This window comes from Tasmannia lanceolata, unplaced genomic scaffold (assembly GCF_043159265.1).
Source record: "Tasmannia lanceolata isolate RefF3 unplaced genomic scaffold, GAP_Taslan_0.1 ptg000012l, whole genome shotgun sequence".
NCBI classification, from domain to species: domain Eukaryota; kingdom Viridiplantae; phylum Streptophyta; class Magnoliopsida; order Canellales; family Winteraceae; genus Tasmannia; species Tasmannia lanceolata.
Window position 1 is genome coordinate 35,173,275 of NW_027518689.1, and position 19,852 is coordinate 35,193,126.

Consider the following 19,852-nt stretch of genomic DNA (forward strand, 5'->3'; position numbering starts at 1 on the left):
CTGTTCTCCATTACAAAATTCAGCCCCTAAATCGCTTTCAGGGAAATTGCCTACCAAATCCCTTCGGTCATTTTATTGATTATCAAATTCAACGATGACAAAAGTAGGGCGCTTTCTTATCTTTTGCAAGCTTTTGAACACCATAAGATTTAGAATACTAGAATGGGACCATTAAACTGGCAGCTATCAGAATGGAATAAATGGGACAATTGGACATGTCATGCCTTATAAATTAGTACTACTTAGAAAAGTGTCCTAGGCTACTATTTCTCTTGCATTCACACATACGGTAGACATAATACACTGACATTCTTGGCCTATTGTATGCAAGGGTGTAAACTAATGGGCCCAAAGCCATGAAAACATAAGGTGTAAAATGGAAGGCCACTCAGTCTCACCCTGTGCATGGGCTTGGCTAGAGATCGTGGGACCCATCAAAACATGAGGCAAAATGGTGAGCCTTACCCTATTCATGGATTTGGGTGTTGGTGTTCCCACTCTTAGTTGTAAAATGGTGGGAAAGGGAAAGGGTGTGAGAGAGCTTGCCAGAGAGGCTTTCCACACAAAAGATAGACCGTTTATATATCTTATCTTGGGGTGAAAGAATGAGAGGATTATGGGATTCGGGATTGGATTAATCTCTTTTGTAATCTTTTTTTTTTTATGGGTAAGATGGGGTTACCCCTATCAGAAATATATATATATAAAGGAAAAAAAGATACAGCATGAAAAATGAGAACATTTTTCAATTGCCTTGGGCTTGATCGGATGGTTTTGGCCGGTCGGATATCTACATTATTCAATGCGGAAAACGCTGATTTAGAATATTTCTACAAGCTAACAATTCTAGTCAATTAAAAATCTGCATGGTGATTAAATAACAATTTTAATATTTAAAATTAGCTTACAATAAAGAAAAACAAGGGCTTCATTGAAAAGCTGCAGCTTTAACTAAGGGGAAAAAATCGATATGTTGACAAAAATTGCTCAATAAAGAACGTGAGGAGTAGGTAATTTTCCCATTCAAAGTATGGGGAGAATTGGGAGTTGGGAGTACTCTTCGTTTGAAAAGTATACACTCTAAGCAAGTCATTTAGCCCATGTTTGGCTGCCATGAAATTCTTTTCCAAGGAATTTTAGTTTATCAAATGTTGAGAAAGGGCTAGAGAAGGTGGGAGAAGGAGAGACTAAAAAGGGCATGAGTGAGGAGTAGGTGAGAAAAGACTGAAAACACTCTAATAATCAAAATACAAACTATGTTTTCCCCTACTTTTTAGCCACTGATCTTAGTCATACCCTCTCCTCATTCATAAGATCTCAAATCTCTTCATCTCCCACCTTCCCTATGACCACCACCCCACACCCACACACTTGATAACCTAATATTGGCTGGTGAAGAGACTCGGGTGGGCATTGGACTTGTTTAGCTGTGAGAGTAGGCTACAAAAGAAGTGTGGTTCTCCAAAAACAAATTAATATCTTAAAATGACAGTATTTTCTCTTTTGTTACATTCTTTGAATACAAAATACCTACCCCGTTGAAATTGGCAGGAGGTTATCTTCATGTCTAGATGTGTGGAAAATGACATCTACCATAAATACTAGATTATTAAACTAAGCCATCATTAAAAATGATTATTAAAAGAAGTTATCTCTATGCCATTCAAAAAAAAAAAGTTATCCTTTGTCATCTTTAAAAAAATGTGATTTGCTAGCGTCCATTGCAGAAGGCATTTTGCGGATGGGCTGTTGCATCTGAGAGCAGCCACATCATGAATGAAGAAAGCTGCTGAAAAGTGAGCCGGTGTGGCCGCGAAATGCCTTCTGCGATTGACGCTAGCAAATGCCTTGAAAAATAAGTTTACCTAATTTGCATAACAGGGATAGGTCCCCACCCTAAAATTGAACCAATCACATGATCCCGTTCAATCAATCAGACTTTTATATACTAAATGCGGTCCATTGCTTAGGTTTATTTTAATCATCCACAAATGACTGTATATGTGACCGTATGTGCGGTTGAGATTGCAAGACAGTTGGCCTTAATTGTTGGGTAGGTCCCACGCAACCCTAGTTTACCTACCCCGAAACAGAAGAAAACAATATGATTGGCCAACAGGGATTATGTCATTTTGATACTATCATTGCTTTAGGATTTATAATTACCAAATCTATCGATAACTTTGAGCATTAATGTTTAAAACTTTTAAAAAATAGTGAATTATTCAAATTGAGGAATGATAGATGCAAGGGCGCCCTTTCATAAAGAGCCGGAAAAGGGGCTTTGATTGGATCACGTCATTTTTTGTAACCTTTTAAAATCGGTTGAGAAAGTAAATTTGGTTGCACTTCATGCCATTGCATCTATCATTCCTCTTCAAATTTCTCCGTTTTTTAAATAAAATATGAACTGTCCCAAGTAAAAACAGGAGGCAAATATATCCTTCCCCTGAGTGCAAATAACAGTAGGGAGATGAATTGTTCGCCCCCCTTAGGATTATGTGCCCCGCTTTTAACGTGAATTGTGCGCAGACTTTAATACTTTTTTACGTCAAATCACACTAACAGGGGCCCGCATAATCATAGAGTGGGAGCGAAAAAATCATCGCCCCATTGGCTGACTTTTGCATGAGAGAACAGCCACACATTGATCAGATTTTATCTTGTGGGAATTGCTAGCATCCATCGCAAAGGGCATTTCGAGGCTGGTCTGTCACATGTCAGACCAGCCACCTCATGAATGGATACAACAGCTTTTGTCTCTATTCACGTGGTGGCTGGTCTGACATGCGACAGACCAGCCGTGAAATGCCTTTCGCGATGGACCCTAGCAAATCCCTTATCTTATTCATTTGATTTCTCTCATGTAAAAGTCAACTGCAAAATGGCTTTCCTCGAAATTGCCTAGCAAATCCCATATGATAGATATGCATGTAATAAGCAGAAAACTGCAAGCATTTATCCCTGGCACTCACCAAACATCTTTGGATTTTTTCAAACATTTGCCTGGCCGAATTATCTCCCATATGGAACTTTTAACTGTGCTCCCAATGATGAAGTTTTTTAGGGTTTCTACTTCATGCTCAAGAATGTCAATGCTAATTGCAACCCATGATCTAACGGCTAACAATAACAATCATCGTTAATTTAAGATCTTCGTTTGACATCCAACGCATAAGCACCATACCTTCTCTTAGAAGCCGTCCAGATAAAAAGGGTGGTCCAGTGCACGAGGCTCAGGCCATTGCGGGGTCTGGGAAGGAAACATGTGACTCGAAACCTTTACCACCAGGTCACATCAATGGGCCAAAATTGCCAAACATGGTAGGGCAGCCACACCAAAGAGTTGATGGACTTAGTCATTTACAAAAAGAACCTAATCAAAGCTTCCAAGAGCGTGATGGCTTTTCCATAACTTTTTTCAAACATTTAAATAATTTCAGCCTTAGAATACACTCAACCCAAAATGAGCGTTGGCCACTCATAGACAAAATGGGTACAGAGAAGTTGAACTGCTCTGAACTCCATTACACGGAAAAAAGAAATCACACCTACTTTGATGTATCAAAGTGGGGTCTGCTTTGTGGGGTTGGTGAGCCCTCTCTTCTTTATATTCTTTCCTCCAAACCTCCTTAGCATAGAGCCTTTTGTCCTTTATATTCTTCCCCCCAAATCTCCTCAAAAGAGTACTCTCTCTCATCAAAACCAACATGGGTTCGATCGAAAATCAGCCCAAAACCTCTAGTGAAGAAGAAGAAGAAGAAGCATGCATGTTTGCCATGCAATTGGCAAGCGCTTCAGTCCTCCCCATGGCTTTGAAAGCAGCCATAGAGCTTGACTTGCTAGAGATCATAGCCAAAGCAGGGCAAGGGGTGCACTTATCAACTTCTGAGATAGCATCTCATCTCCCTACTCAGAACCCAGAGGCCCCCACCATGCTCGATCGGATCCTACGGCTATTAGCAAGCTACTCCATTCTTACATGCTCGATCGTCAGGCACGATAACGGAATTGTAGAAAGACTCTATGGTTTGGCACCCATCAGCAGATTCCTAGTTAAGAACAAAGACGATGTCTCTGTAGCACCCTTGTTGCTTATGAACCAAGACAAGGTCCTCATGGAGAGCTGGTACGCCTCCTAACAACTGCTTTTATTTTTATGTAAAGAAATGATATTCCCACCCCCCTCGTTTGTCTTTGTAAGATCTCAGGTAGGAAAAGTTTTTCAGGCTATATATATGGGATTCTCCCTCTCCCTATAGGGACACGCTTTCAGCATCTCCATGGAACGGGCCCGCGGAGTGAGTCGAGCACTCTTAGTGCTGCTGCCGTGTGGGGGCCGTCACAGTCTTGTTTAAAAAAAATGATTTTCATTTCCACCTTCTTCCGGTCTTCTACCTAATAATGAAATACCATTTACCTTTTAAGAATGCAAATGATATATTCGGCCCTTGTCTTTCCTGGGACCCCCCTGTAGGGTAAAAGTGTAGTCATAGCGGCCACAGGAAGACAAGGGGGCGAATATATCACTTGCCTTTATGAATCGACCAATAGAGTGTAAACTGATGGGTCCCACTTGATAGCCATCAAATTTGGATTTGGCCCTTCTTCGAATCTTCTATGGGAGAAAAAAAACACAAACCAACCTAACACGCAATAATGTGTATTTCTTTTTCTATGAAAATAGGTGGTCAATAACTACGTACGGGGCCTCTTTTGATGTAACCAAAGTTGGTCTTATCTGTTAATAAATTCATCTTAGGGCCATTATTTGCAAATGGGGATTTGCTGTTTCTGTTGCATGAGAGAGCAGCCACCTCAGATGAATTAAATGAATAAGACAAAATCTGCGCGCCTATGTGGCTGCTCTCTCATGCAACAGCCGGCCTGCGAAATGCCTTCTTTAAAACGTGCTGGGATACATATCTTGTTTCCAAGGAGCGAAATTGAGAGGTGATCATCTGATTTTGCTTTCTCTCATTCATTTTGTCCAATTTTTCTTCTTCTATTCTGTTTTTGTTTGAGAGAGAGGTGTGCTTTTGTCCGGGTCATCAAATCTAAAGGGAATATGAACAACGACAGTCCTTTCTCACCAACAATCCATTAAAGACAAATACAATAAGGGCCCGTTTGGATGCCGAGAAGATTTTGATTTTAATTTCTCACATTTGCAGCCCATTTTGCATTGCGATTTGGATCCGGATCAAATCCTTGGATTTCCAAATCAGCGACTGACCGTGAAAAAAAAATCAGATTTCCAAATATGCTGTGAAAATAAGTAATTGGAAATCCACAGATCTGGTTTTTTCCTTCACCCTCTTTGCCCCTTAACCTCTCCCTTTCAGTAGGAAGTACGCCCTTCCCTCTATGTCTCCGGATCTATTCATTTTGTATTCAAAACTCAGATCCAAATCCAAATCCAAATACAAAATATGAGGTATCCAAACAGGCCCTAATATGATCTGCAAATTATCTTAGTCTAAGATAGTATCCAAAGAGACAAAAAAAGATTAACAACACAATATGCTAACAGCTATATGTATTTTTAAATACAAATGCATATAAAATTATATGTAGATAGATTTTAGTGGCATCCAACGAGGCAAAGCATTCAATGTAAAAATATATTACATTAATGGATGTCAGTCCTAGGGGTGTCAACGGATCCACCTGTCTCAGTTACAATCCACTCAAATTCCTTATTGATCGGATAGGATTTGCAGTGTTCTTCGGATCTTACTTCTCGTGTCCTTATCAGCATTTTGGACGGGTTAGATTAACCAGAGGTGAGTACCGGTTTCGGTATTTCGACCGAAACGGGTACCAGTTTCGGTACAAATTTCGGTTACCGGTTTTTGGCACATAACCCGAAACGAATATTTTATTCCATATTAAATTTCAGTCGAAATTTCGGTGAAATATTAAATTAGTATAAAAAAAACAGATTTTTTGGGTCAAATTTCGGAAAAACCGAAATTTCGACCGAAATTCTGAAATTTCTGCCGAAATAAATGACCGTTTAGGTTTTGATGCATTTTGTTGTCGGTCTCCACCGAAATTTAAAACCATGCTCCTTAACACCTTATTGTAGTAAATAAGTTCCCACGCTACTGAAGCATCCCTCTAGTATGAATCTAAATCAATAAAAATGGCCAACTTATACATTTGTTTCTCAAATCACCTGCATCATGATACCCAAATCGGCTTTTACAGTTTATCACAATATATTTGCTAAATTCACGTAAAGTTCTGCTTTACTAATTAATAATTCATAGTAATTATTTATTTAATTTTGTTGATTTGTTGATTAGTTATTTTGTTATTAAATTGTCGATATATACCTGTAAATTATCGATATATGACCGATAAATTCAAGATAAACTTCTTTGTGGTTAGCTTATCTAATCCAAGAATATGTTTCAGTCTTAATTGGATGTGTATATCATTCACTTATATTGTTCTTCATTTCGCAAGGTACCACTTAAAAGATGCGGTTTTGGATGGAGGAGTGCCTTTCAACAAGGCCTATGGGATGAGTTCATTTGAGTACCATGGGAAGGATCCCAGATTCAACAAGGTTTTTAACAAAGGCATGTCTGATCACTCCACTCTAACAATGAAGAAGATATTGGAGACGTATAAGGGGTTCGAAGGCCTTAAGGAAGTGGTGGATGTGGGTGGTGGGACTGGAGCTACACTTAACCTGATCATCTCTAAGCATCCGCATATTAAGGGTATTAACTTCGATTTGCCTCATGTCGTCGCAGATGCGCCAACTTATTCCGGTATATCGATCATTTCTTTCTTTCTTTCTGTCTTTCTTTCTTTCTGTCTTTCTTCTTCTTATTATTATTATTATTATTAGGGGCTATGCCCCTTAGTAGTAATAGTAGTAGTAGTAGTAGTAGTGGATATAGCATCTAGGCAATTTTGCAAAAGAAATTTGGCATCCCCTGTTTTTTCTAGAGAGTACACCTATGCATTGACTTTTTAAGTTTTACACTTAGAGGGCTGCTAGCAAAACAGGATCCCGTTTGGAAGAAAAAAAGGGATCCCATGTTGTGACACAAGGGCAAAAGACAGAGGGAGTGAGCTCATATCCCCACAACTTAAAAAAGATAGGCCATTTTCACCCCTTCTTTATTTGCAACGCGGGATCCCGTTTTAGAAGTGTTTTCCATATTCTTAAAACAAATGCATACATGATCCTTCTCTCCAAAAAAAAGCGGGGAGGAATGATAGACTGAAGGGCACCCTTGCAAAAAACTAGCTACAAGGGCACCCCTATTGGTCCATCTCAATAAAGTGTGTTTATTGCTCTAACTTTATATTGGCCATTTTTCATAATTTTCTATATGCCCAGTTTTTGGAGATGGACCGATGGGGCGCCCTTGTAGCTGGGTTTTAAAAGGGCGCCCTTCAGCTTATCATTCCTCATATGAGATACAAAATCCCTTTCGTGACATTGCCTAGACACACATACTTCTTAATGTTATTGTTGTTAGTTGGTGTTGCTGTTTCTATTGAGAGTGAAGGCAGAGAATGACATGATTCAGGTGTGGAACACGTTGGAGGAGATATGTTTGTAAGCGTTCCAAGTGGGGAAGCGATTTTCATGAAGGTGAACTTATGTTGCTTGCGCAAACTGAATATTTACTAGATTTACAAGAAAAATTGAAACAAGAAAACTATTTCATAAATTTGGGAATAAGCCTATATTCCTATTTATGAATTTGATTGGACCCATATCCAAATGGAATTGTCCCGTATCATTACAAAGTGTCATGGGACGTGGTTGGTATTATTCAAGTTAAGTGTCTCAAGTGAAAGTGTGTCCTACTAAAACAAAACGCCTGTGACAATAGGCAACAATTTTGTAAGGGTGCAACTCGGGTCGGGCTGGGTCGGGTTGAGGCCCGACCGCCTCAACCCAAGGAACCCATTTTTCCAACCTGAACCCGACCCGACCCGACCCGACCCTACCTTTATTAGGGTTGAACCCGACCCGAGTTGCACCCCTACAATTTTGCCTCATTCAATGGAGTTGTTCATCCCGGGGAGAGAAAATCCTTGGATAAGTTTTTATTGGGATTGGTTATCTTGCTTGGTTAAGTTTATTTTAAAATTGTGCTCTCCGTTGTTCACCAATTTTAGTCTGGTAATAATATTTTATTCAAAAACAAAGGTTGGTGCAAACAGAGGATAGGAAATTTATTCAAACATAAAACAAACCATGGCTTGCTATCCCCATAGTGAACAACCCCATTAGGCAGATCTCTTTCCCAATCGAACTAGGGAATACTGCCTGTATTTTCCTTATGCTTAAGATCCTATTGGACGAATTTTTTTGAAAAGATTGGAAAAGACAAACATTTTTTAAATTTCATGCTTTTCAATTGTTTGATTACACATGAAAGTACTCTGAACTACCGCAGTTCCAGTTTTATTTACCGGGACCTTCAATTTATAATGATATCCCTAAAATTTATCATATCCTTCAAAATTGTGGGAACAAAACATTTTGTAGGAAAAAGTTTTCCCAAGTAAACATTTTTCCTGCAATCCAAACGGGGAAAGGAAAAAAATTCAATCCTTTGCCTTATTATTGGTATGCCTTTGCTAAAACTGGAAAGTCATGAGGGATTGACCTTCTGATCCTGATCTAAAGGTGATACAGTTCATCGATAACAGAGATTTGCTGTGGGTCTCCAACACTGAATCACAGACCTGTTCAATTATATAAAATTTTATTGACATTATAATATTTCAGAATATCTTGTAAGAAGCTTTTTAGGCCCTGTTTGGATAGCAAGAATTTTGTGGAAAAGTTTGGAAAGGAAAAATATTTCTAAATTTTCTACTTTTACACATGAAAAAGATAATTGGAACAAACCCTAATAACAATTGGATGGTTAAAACTAGCTAAATGCCTTTAAATTTTAACAACCCATCTGTCCTCCATGGACGATCAGGATTGTCCAATCATATTAAATTGGATGAATAGGATCAGCAATAGATGGTGGGGCCAACTGGATAGACGGTCTGATCTAGGCGTAAACTGAAGATTAAACACTACATATCTTCCAACTAGTTTGCCAGAAATTTTCATGTAGATCGATTAATGAATGTTGGATGTACAATAATTACAGTGGATTCTTCACGATTGGAGCGATGAGCACAGCTTGAAATTTCTAAAGAATTGCTACAAAGCACTACCGGACTCTGGAAAGGTGATCATCGCTGAGTCAATTCTTCCGATAGCCCCCACGGCCAATCTCGCCTCTAACTGTGTCTTCCAGTTAGACATGATCATGTTGGCTCATAATCCAGGAGGAAAAGAAAGGACGGAGAAGGAATTCGAGGCCTTGGCCATGGGAGCCGGATTTGCTGGTATTCGAGTTTTGTGTTGTGCTTATAACACTTGGGTGATGGAATTCTACAAATAGATGTTTGTTTATCGTTTGGGTACTCAGAATTATGGTTTTCTGTATTGTATCTTTTGATTGATGGGAACTGGAAGTTGAAACTTTGTAATCTTGTTTAATAAAAATATTAAAAGCTTGTGTATGTTTACCTAAAGTTAAATACAATTGAGTCTATAATTTCATATTGTGAGGCAAATATCTGAAAATTGAGTACAATTGATCTCAGTTCGATTCTTAGTTAGAGAGTTTGGATTCAAGAATATGTTAGTAAAGCAAATATCTGAAATTTGTAAATATTTTAGGGCCTATATAGTTACTAGGAAAGGTCTTTCCATCCAGAAAAGGCTTTCTTATTTCTTAGAAAAGCCTTATCTTTTCCTTTCCTCCTTTCGAGGGCAGTTGTTTTTTGTCGTTTGGTACAAGAAGCATGAAATAAAAAAACCTTATTTCTAGATAGTGCATGGTTTCTTATACTGGTGCAACAGTACACATATGGCCAATGCACCCTCGATCCCATAACAGCTTGCTAATGTAAATAAAAGAGTATTCATGAAGCGCGGGTTTTGTCATATAAAACCTCTAGTCAAGAAAATTTTCCCTCATGACTCATGAGTCGATTCTCTCTCATTTATTTCTTTCCACTTGACTCTTTCTCTGATTACATGCCCTAACCAATTAGGCACTAAAAACTTGGGTCGGGTTGGGTTCGGGTTGGAAAAAAGGGCTCCTTAGGTTGGGTCGGGTTGAGCCTCATCGGGTTGGAGCTCAGGTCGGGTCCTGCTTGGGTTAAGTAAATGGTTCCTCGGGTCGGGTTCCGGTAGGCCTAGTTCACTCTGATGAACGGTCCAATTTGAAAGGGAAGAGAAACAAAGCAACAAGAGTTCTTATTATGATACCTCCTTTTAAATTCTCTTCAATCAAAGGATGAGACAGTTGATGACATAGAAGGAGTGGCAAAAGTTTCATCCAAGTAGGAAAGCAAAACAGAACCACAAGCAAGAAGGGTAATACTCGTTTTGACTAATTTTGGTTCTCTTTGCACCCTTGATTTCTCCTCTCTAAATTAGGGTTTGTACAATGCATCTTGTTTCTAATTTTGTTTTTTCTTTGGAGGTTGAAAGTGTTGAATGGTCTCTATTTGTGTGGAACATTTCCAAACAACGATTCAAGGCTTTCAGATTGCCCATCAGATTGTGGGTGATCAGCACTACTCATGGCAAGTGTAGTCCCCTGTAGTTGGAATAATTCTTGCCAAAATCGACTGAGGAAAATGGGATCCCTATCACTGACAATTGACTTGGGATTCCGTGGAGTTTACATACATCAGTTACAAAGGTGTGAGCCACTGATACAGCTGTAATGGGACTTCGGAGTGCACTAAAATGGGCATATTTGCTCAGCCTGTCAATTACTACCATAATGACAGTTTTACCAGATGAATTGGAAGTGCCGTAATGAAATCCATGGCCCAGTCTTCTAGTATTTGGTCCGGAACTGGAAGACCTGCTGGGGTCATATGTTGTGACTTGGCTTGTTGGCAAATGACACATTCAGCAAAAAATTTCCGCACATCCTTTTTTAAACCCGGCCAATGGAAATTCAGGGCGATTCTAGCCATTGTTCTAGCCACACCAGCATGACCTCCCACGGGGGATGAATGGAATTCCTGTAAGAGATTTGTCTTCAATGTAGAATCTGATGGAATAACTATTCTTCCTTTACATAGTAGCAGTCCATGTCGCAAAGTATATGTATTAGGAACTGGTCCTACTGGATTTATCTCATCCTGAAGTTCTCTGATAGAAGGATTAGAGGCATGTTCAATTTTGAGTTGGTCCAGTAATTCACACAAGGGAAATGACAGAATCATGCATTGAGCGTCTCCTGTACGTTGTCTAGAAAGAGCATCCGCTGCCAAGTTCTCTTTTCCCGGTCTGTAGTGAATATCGTACTGAAATTCCATAAGTTTTGTCAACCATTGTTGCGTCTGAATAGTTTGATCAAGAAGGAACTTGAGGTTTTCTGATCAGTCTGGATCATAAATTTTTGTCCTAGTAAATATTGCCACCATTTATACACAGCTTCTGTGATTGCAAACATCTCTCGAACATAAGTGGAAGCTGATTTCATCTTGGGAGAGAGTTTGCGACTATAGTAGGCAATAGGATGACCTTCCTGAGAAAGAACAGCACCAATACCATACCCTGAAGCATCAGTTTCTATTGGCAAAGTCTGGAAGAGCAAGGACAGGAGCTGAAGATGCTGCTCGTTTGAGTTTTTCACATGCTAGCTGAGCTTCCGGGTTCCATAAAAATGCCCCTTTTTTTAGTAATTCTGTCATTGGAGCTGCTATGTGAGCGTAACTCTTAATGAATCTTCTGTAATGCCCTGTTAAGCCTAAAAATCCCCTGAATTCCTTAAGTGATGTAGGAGGTAGCCATTGAAGAATAGCATTGGTTCTAGACTGGTCTACGGCCACCCCTTCAGCTGAGACAATATGTCCCAAATACTGAACCGAAGTAGTTCCAAAAGAGCATTTGGATCTTTTTGCATACAATTCATTAGTTCGTAAGATTTGTAATGTTTCAGTTACATGTGCTAAATGATCTTCCCAAGTTTTGCTATAAACCAGTATGTCATCAAAGAAAACAAGGATAAATTTGCGAAGGACTGGACGAAACACATCATTCATGAGGGATTGAAATGTGGATGGAGCATTGGTAAGTCCAAAAGGCATAACTAAGAATTCTTATAAACCATCATGGGTTCTAAATGCCATTTTTGGAACATCTATTACTTTGACTCTGATTTGGTGGTACGATGATCTAAGATCCAGTTTAGAAAAATACCTGGCTCCATGTAGTTCGTCTAGAAGTTCTTGGACTGTTGGAATGGAAAATCGATCAGGAATTGTGATAGCATTTAGAGCTCTATAATCTACACAAAATCTCCATGTACCATGCTTTTGTTTTACCAAAATGACTGGAGAAGCGAGGGCCATGGCTTGGTTGAATAACTCCATTGTTCAGCATTTCTTTAACCAATCGCTCAATTTCAGATTTCTGAAAATGAGAATATCGATTGGTCTAACTCTAACAGGTCCAGTGCCACTTTTTAGAGGAATGGCGTGGTCATGAGATCTGATTGGAGGTAAGGACTTGGGTTCTTCAATTACCGTAGCAAAGCTGTCAAGTAATTGGGATAATTCGTCATTAATTGGATGATGAATCTCAGGGTATCCCCAACCGAATATTCTTTGAGTTTTAATCCATGACCGGCTATTGAATTTGGGCAAATCAATCATTGTTTCTTATGACAGGGTATCCCCAACCGAATATTTTAGGGCGGGACTGTTCCCTACGGATGCGCGCAATCACCGGGCAAATCAATCATTATTCTGTACTTTTCACAAATTTTTGGTTAGAAGGGAGTTTTTTTTTTCGTGATATGTTAGGAACATTACACATTAGAAGCAAGTTGATCTTAGTTACGTCTCTCCCTACGGCTAATTAATGTAGAACTAGGTTGAAAAGCATCTTTGACAACCTATAATGAAGAGTATGAAAAGCATTCGATAGATCGTGCAGGTACAAATTGAATTTACATCTTGATTTTCTATATACCACTCTTTATTGACTAGTGTAATGTTTGGTTGCGATTTTTAATATATAATGGAAAATCTAAAGCTTTTATATGGACCTAATCAGCTTTATGAGTCATTTCTTTTTTGAATGGCACTTATGAGTCATATTTTGTAAATGTTACATTATTATGGCTTAGTTTTCAAATTCTGTTGCTTATCACTTATTCTTGTGTTTTCATTTCCTTTTCTTCTCATCTGGCCTAGTTTCTTGTGTCTGGTTAGCTGCTAGCCTGTAATAGTGTATCTCTTTTACTGAACTTGCCTAATACTATTTGGTTGTTATATTTATTTAAGAGCCAACTTTTTCATTTCTTTGCAACACAGTTGGGGTCTGCCTATTTGAAAAATCATCACTTAGAAAAAAAATGTCTAGGCAATCTGGTGTTTGTTTGAGGCTATACGTTGTTGATCAATTTCAATCCCATGCCTCTTCTTCATATTTTCTCAATTACAAGTCGGCCTTTACTTGACAATCTGCATATTTATATTCTATAAATATTCTTGGCAGGGGCCTTTGATGTTTGTTATTTTGCCACACGAACATGTGGAAATCATCGCATTGAAATTAAGTACATCTAGATTGAGAACCTGCATAATTTCACTAATACTTCATACATTTGGTATGCATTTTTCGTTTATTTTAGCTGTATGGGCATCTTTTCTGGATGTGATAAAGTATGCCTCCCTAATGTCCATAAGGAGCCTGCCCCTTATTGTATGTCATCTAATGTCTTGGTTGGTGGCAATATGGCTATGGATGACTTGTTCTTGAAATATTATGTTAGTTCTAAATAATTATTTCAGCTATTGGGAAGAAAACCCAGTCTCCTGTAAGTGTTTTGTGCAATAACATCATCAGTAGTCATTTTGTGTGTGTGTGGGCGTGCGTGTGCGTGTTAGTGGGAATACATCATCAGTAGTCATTTTGTGTGTGTGTGGGCGTCTGCAATAACATCATCAGCGGTCATTTTGTAGTGTTTATTTGTATATTTAGTGGAGTCTTTACGTCTCTCTGGCCATATCTCTCCCTACCTTCTTTAACTACTTTTATCATTTCAATGTTGCATATCTCGCAGCGACTCAGTCTAAGTTGCTTGTTTCCGAATTGGAAAGGATTGAAATCCTTACTTAGTGTTTACTATAAATAAAGGGAAATGATATCACCACTACCATACTTTGACGATCGCACTCCTCACTTTATTAAAAAGTACCGTATGGCCCGCACCATAGGATGATCCAAACTGTCTATTAGATGGGCCACAACCTAAATAGGTTGTGCCCTAAAAATCATTTCCATAGGTTGATACTAACCCTCCATTCTATAGAGGGATTGAATACTAGAGGGTTGATCCTAACCCTCCATAGATCAGAGGGTTTTGCATCAACCCATGGAAATGATTTTTGGGGGCACAACCTATTTAGGCTGTGGCGCGGCCCATCTAATGGACGGTTTGGATCATCCTATGGTGCGGGCCATACCGTACATTTTTAAAAATGTGAGGAGTATGATCATCAAAATACGGTAGTGGATCTTTTGTCTCTTTTTAAAAGTGTCTTCCAGTGCGATGCCTGTGCATTTTTTAGTAATATATAAGTCAAAGTACTGGATAGAAAAGAGGCCAACGATCACCATGAATTGGTGAAGTTAATTCAATCCAAAAGTCTTCATCATCGAGTAGTTAACGGGAAAAGCCGGCAATGTTAACCAAAATCAGGGGCAAGAGGTTTTTAGTACTCCACTTGTTGAATACTTTGTTTTGACCACAAAGTCTTCGCTCTACTTTGGATGATAATGATGATTTATTGATCCTAAGTTCCTAACCTTTTGGTCAAGAACTGGCGCAAGGATGACATAGTTAGCAAAACGTGATTCGGCAAAAATTCGAGTTTAATACCACGGAAACACAAGAAAATGAGTTTAAAATTTTATTTTTTACAAAATATGATGGGATAAAATTGGGAAGTTGGCCCAAAAAAGTGTTTAAAACATTTAAAACGCATTTTAAACATGTTTAAAACGTTTGCCCTAAAAAAACTGAGTTGTTTTCATTGTAAAAGTTTTAAACAGAGTATTAAATAGCTCACTAATAGAAGGTGTTTTTTCAAAAGAAGACGCCGTGTAAAACGGAGTTTTGCAAACTATGATTATAACTTGAGGAAAATTGCAAATGGGGACACCAAATTTTGTATTTTGAAATTAGAGAAATGTTAGGGAGATGACTAAAAATTATGGTTGACTAAAAAAACAATATCATCGCCCAAAAATGTTAGGATCATCTATTAGTTAAGATCATTCGTTCGACATATGACCCATAAGCACTATAATGTCTCATGGCTGCACCCAAATAAATTGATGCAGCCATGAGATGATCCAAACCGTCCATGTAATGGGCCATACATTGTAGAGAGATTTTATATGCTGTAAGCCCTTATAGTCCCGTATTTTTCAAACAGTATTATACTGACCTCACTATAAGATGATCCAAACTGTCCATGTGATGGGCCATAACGTAAATAGGTTGTGCCCCAAAAATCATTTCCGTCGGAGGGCTAGGATCATCCTATGTAAATGATTTTTGGGTCCCTAGCTATTTAAGTTGTGTTACACATCACATGGACGGGTTGGATCATGCTATAGTGTGGTCGGTACAGTACTTTTTTAAAAATAGGGGACTATAAGGGCTTACACAGTGTAAAATCTCCATTGTAGAATAGAACTACATATACATCTAAGATTAAGTTTAGTATTTTATTATCAAATGCCAACTTATAAATCTATATATTAACGGATTTTCTAGGGACTAGCGCAAAAGGCATTTTGCGGAACGGCTGTTGCATGAGAGAGCAGCCACATAGGCTCACTTTTTGTCTTATTCTTTTAATTCACCTATGTGGCTGCCCTCTCATGCAAAAGCCGCTCCGCGAAATGCTTGGCCTTCTGCGATGGTCCCTAGAAAATCCCATATATTAAATAAGAAAATACTTCCAAAACCAAACTTCGTTTGGAAAATAAACAGTGTGAAATTGACCAACGATTTTATCATTTCCATTTTTGTTTTTATGCATTTCGTGGGAATTCTAGCTCACTTATCTTCTTGTGCATGTGTCACGACATGGGATTTCATCTTTATTTTCCAAACGAAATGCCCTTTTGCTGCCCTCATTTAAATATTATGAAATGTCTAACTTATGGTTCTAGGAATGATAAATTGAAGGGGCCTTGGATAAAAACCATCTACAAGGGCGCTCCTATTGGCCCTTCTCATTAAAGTTAATTTCTAAGGGCAATGAAAAATATGAAAAATGGCACAGGCAAAACGGGATTTGGTATGGAAAATAAAGATGAAATCCTATGCTGTGACCATGGTTTTAAATTTCGGCCGAAATCCGAAATTTTGGATTTCGGTGGGGACCGAAACTGAAATTTCCCGAAATTTTCCAGAAAAAGCCATTTTTAAAAAAAAATATGTTACAAAATTTCGGCCGAAATTTTTGGTCCGAAATTTCGAGACAAAATACCAAATTTCTGACCGAAATTTCAGATTTCGGTGGGGTCCGAATGGGTACCGAAACCGAAATTTAAAACCTTGATTGTGACACATGCACCAGAGAAGACAAGGAAGCGAGCACAAGTCACCCCAAAATACACAAACGCAATGAGGAAATAACCGAATCCTTGGACAATTTCACTATTATTTATTTTCAAAGCGAAATTTCACTTTGAAAGTGTTTTCCTGAAATGAAAGTAAGAAATCTACATCACTGTGAATTAAAGCTGGAAAATATTTTAAGAACTTAAATCTATACATTAAATAGAGGAAGAGGTTGCTAGCAAAACAGAATCCCATTTGGAAAACAAAAAAAGATGAGGAGCCTCTCTCGTGACACGTGAACAATAAGACAAAAGAATGGGCACGAATCCCCACAAAAGCTAAAATTCAATTGGAAATTTACCAAATCAACGGTCAATTTCACCACCATCTTTATTTTCTAAACGGGATCCCTTTTAGAAGTGTTTTTCATAGAGGAATATGATAAACTCAAGGGTGCCCTTGCAAAAAACCATCTACAAGGGCGCTCATATTGGTCCTTCTCAATAAAGTGCATTTATTGTTATTTTAATTTTATATTTGTATTTGCTATTTCCATATTTTGTTGTGCCCTCGTAAATGTACTTTGTTGAGATGGACCAATGGGAGCGGCTTAGCAGCTGGTTTTCGCAAGGGTGCCCATCAGTTTATCATTCCACCATTAAGTATTACTAAATGTCAATTTATACATCTATACATTAAATATTATTATCAAACTAGTTGTAGTCCCGTGCGATGCACGAGGCGTATCCTTTGAAATAGAGAGAAAGAGAAGTGGCGTTTGAGTTTTGACTCTTGCTTAAGAATATGAAACGTGTTTGAGAGTGGAGCGGAGAAAAATAAGATGAGTCGTCTAACCAAATCAGTCAAAGATAAATTATCAACAATATAAATATCGATAATTTATTGATTAAGTTATTAGGAAACGTGCCATGTAATTTGGAAAGAGTAACTTTTGGAATTCCTTGCGGTATTATCCTTAAAAAAAGACATTTTTTAAATAAAGGAATGCAAGCGTTTTTAAATTTCGGGGTTGAAACGTAGCGACACCCCAGCTTACCACATTCAGCTTTATAAATATTTGGAAAGAATAACTTTTGGAATTCCCTGCGGTATTATCCTTAGAAAAAAGTTGTTTTTTAAATAAGGGAATGCAAGCATTTTTAAATTTCGGGATACCACATAGGGTGCCAACTGATCTATATATTAAATTGGAAAACACTTCTAAAATGGAATTCTGTGTTGAAAATAAAGACGGGAATGAAAATGACAGATGGTTTGGTCATTTTCACTAAATATTTTTTTTGCATTTGTGGGGATACGTTCTCTCCATTCTTGTGCACATTTCACGGTAGAGGGGCACACTGGCAATCGTGCTTTTCTTCGAATGAGATTCCCCTTAGTAGCAACCCACTATTAAATCTTATCAAATGTCAACTTATAGATCTAAATTTATACATAATCGTGCTTTCAGTCGATAGTTGAGAGTCGTGGGGACCAATTTGTACATATAGAAGTCCCAGTCATAATTCTGCACATCGTAGAGGTCTATAATGTAAGCTCTTTAGACCTGTTTAGCTTAATAGATATATCCATATCCTATTTAATTTAGGTGCACCAATTGCTCAATTAACCATATATAATCATTCTCTAAGTTTGAGCGACGTTTGGCCACTGGAAGCGCCGGTTGGTTTCCAAAGGAGGTAGATTAGTGCTTATAAAGGCCGTTCTATCCAATATGCCAATATATTTTCTATCTCTTTTTCAATGTCCCGCCTCGGTTGATAAACGCATCGAACAAATTCACAGACGCTTCCTGTGGGGCGGATCAGGGTCTTCCAAGGGGGTCTCCCTGATTAAATGGAGTATGGTATGCTTGCCTACTAAAAATGGAGGTTTGGGTATCAGGAGGGTTCAGAGTTTTAACCAGGCCCTTATGGGCAAGTGGCTGTGGAGATTTGGCGAAGAACAATCCTCTTTGTGGGTCCGGGTCATTGGAAGTAAGTATGGTTCAGATCATGGGCATTGGGACTCTGTTGATAATTTTAAACTCAAAGGTCTAACGGTTTGGAGGGACATCTTGAAGTTGAAGTCGTTATTTGCTCCTGGCGTCCGATTCAGAGTATATAGGGGGGATCGGATTCGGTTCTGGCAGGATCCTTGGTGTTCGGATGATCCTCTTCAAGTGATGTTTCCTGATTTATTCATCGTTTCATCTCGGAAAGAGGCCTGAGTATCGGAATGTTTTGCAAGGGAACAAGGGAAGGTGGCTTGGTCTCCTACGTTTCGCAGAGACTTCTTTGTTAGGGAGTTAAGCTCTTACAGCGCCCTCCTCTCCTTATTGGACTCTTGCTTCATCAAGTCTTCGGGCGTAGATCGTCGGATTTGGATTTGGAATCCTTCGGGGATATTTTCAGTCAAATCTTTTTATAACCATCTGATCCCTTCTTTAGTGGAGCATGTGTCCTCCTCGGTTTGGAGACAATCTTGCCCTCCGAGAGTTGCTTTCTTTGGGTGGTCGGTTAGCCGGGGCCGCATTCAAACTATGGATTTTTTGAGGAAGCGAGGAATGTGGTTGGTAGATCACTGTCCTCTATGTTTATCCGCTGGGGAATCCATTGACTACCTTTTCATACACTGTAAGGTTGCTCGCCATATTTGGGGTCTTATTTTTTCTCGTTTTGGAATCAGTTGGGTCCTCTCCAACTCTATGGCTGAATTCATTCAGAGTTGGGCCTGGACTCCTTGGAAAAGGAAAGGTAGAACGCTGTGGAAGATGTGTCTCCTGGCCTCATGGTGGTTCTTGTGGAAAGAGAGGAATGCTCGTATCTTTGAAGGGAAGGCTAGATCTCCCTATTGCATTTATATTCAGTTGATAGCTGCGGTCATATCCTGGGCTCGAAGCCTTCCTCTGTTTCATTTTGTTTCAGCTTTCGACCTCTGGGAAGGATGGTCAATCATATGCTTGGAATCGGCTACCAAAGTGAAAATCCTCCCCTCCTGGATTTCTCCTCCTCCGGGGTCCCTGAAGCTTAACTTTGACGGATCGTCTATCGGCAATCCAGGAGTGGCAGGAGTAGGGGGTTATGTAGAAACCACAAAGGGGAAGTCCTCTGGGCCTACTCGGGGCCTATCGGAGTGGCAGACTCAAACGAGGCAGAGGTCCGAGCCGTTCATAGCGGGCTTCTTTCGAT

At 39.0% G+C, this 19,852-nt stretch overlaps 1 protein-coding gene and 1 pseudogene across 1 annotated transcript; one reads left to right on the forward strand and one right to left on the reverse strand.

Moving 5' to 3' along the window:
- Nucleotides 1–3,614: 3,614 nt before the first annotated feature.
- On the forward strand, nt 3,615–9,607 carry LOC143887977 (caffeic acid 3-O-methyltransferase-like). Its single transcript, XM_077392237.1, has 4 exons — nt 3,615–4,129; nt 6,475–6,785; nt 7,557–7,621; nt 9,150–9,607. Exons 1-4 carry the CDS (start codon nt 3,711–3,713, stop codon nt 9,444–9,446), a joined length of 1,092 nt encoding a protein of 363 aa, XP_077248352.1. The 5' UTR covers nt 3,615–3,710; the 3' UTR covers nt 9,447–9,607.
- A 2,030-nt stretch (nt 9,608–11,637) lies between these two features.
- Nucleotides 11,638–12,447, reverse strand: LOC143888754 (putative mitochondrial protein AtMg00860 pseudogene; annotated as a pseudogene).
- Nucleotides 12,448–19,852: the final 7,405 nt, after the last annotated feature.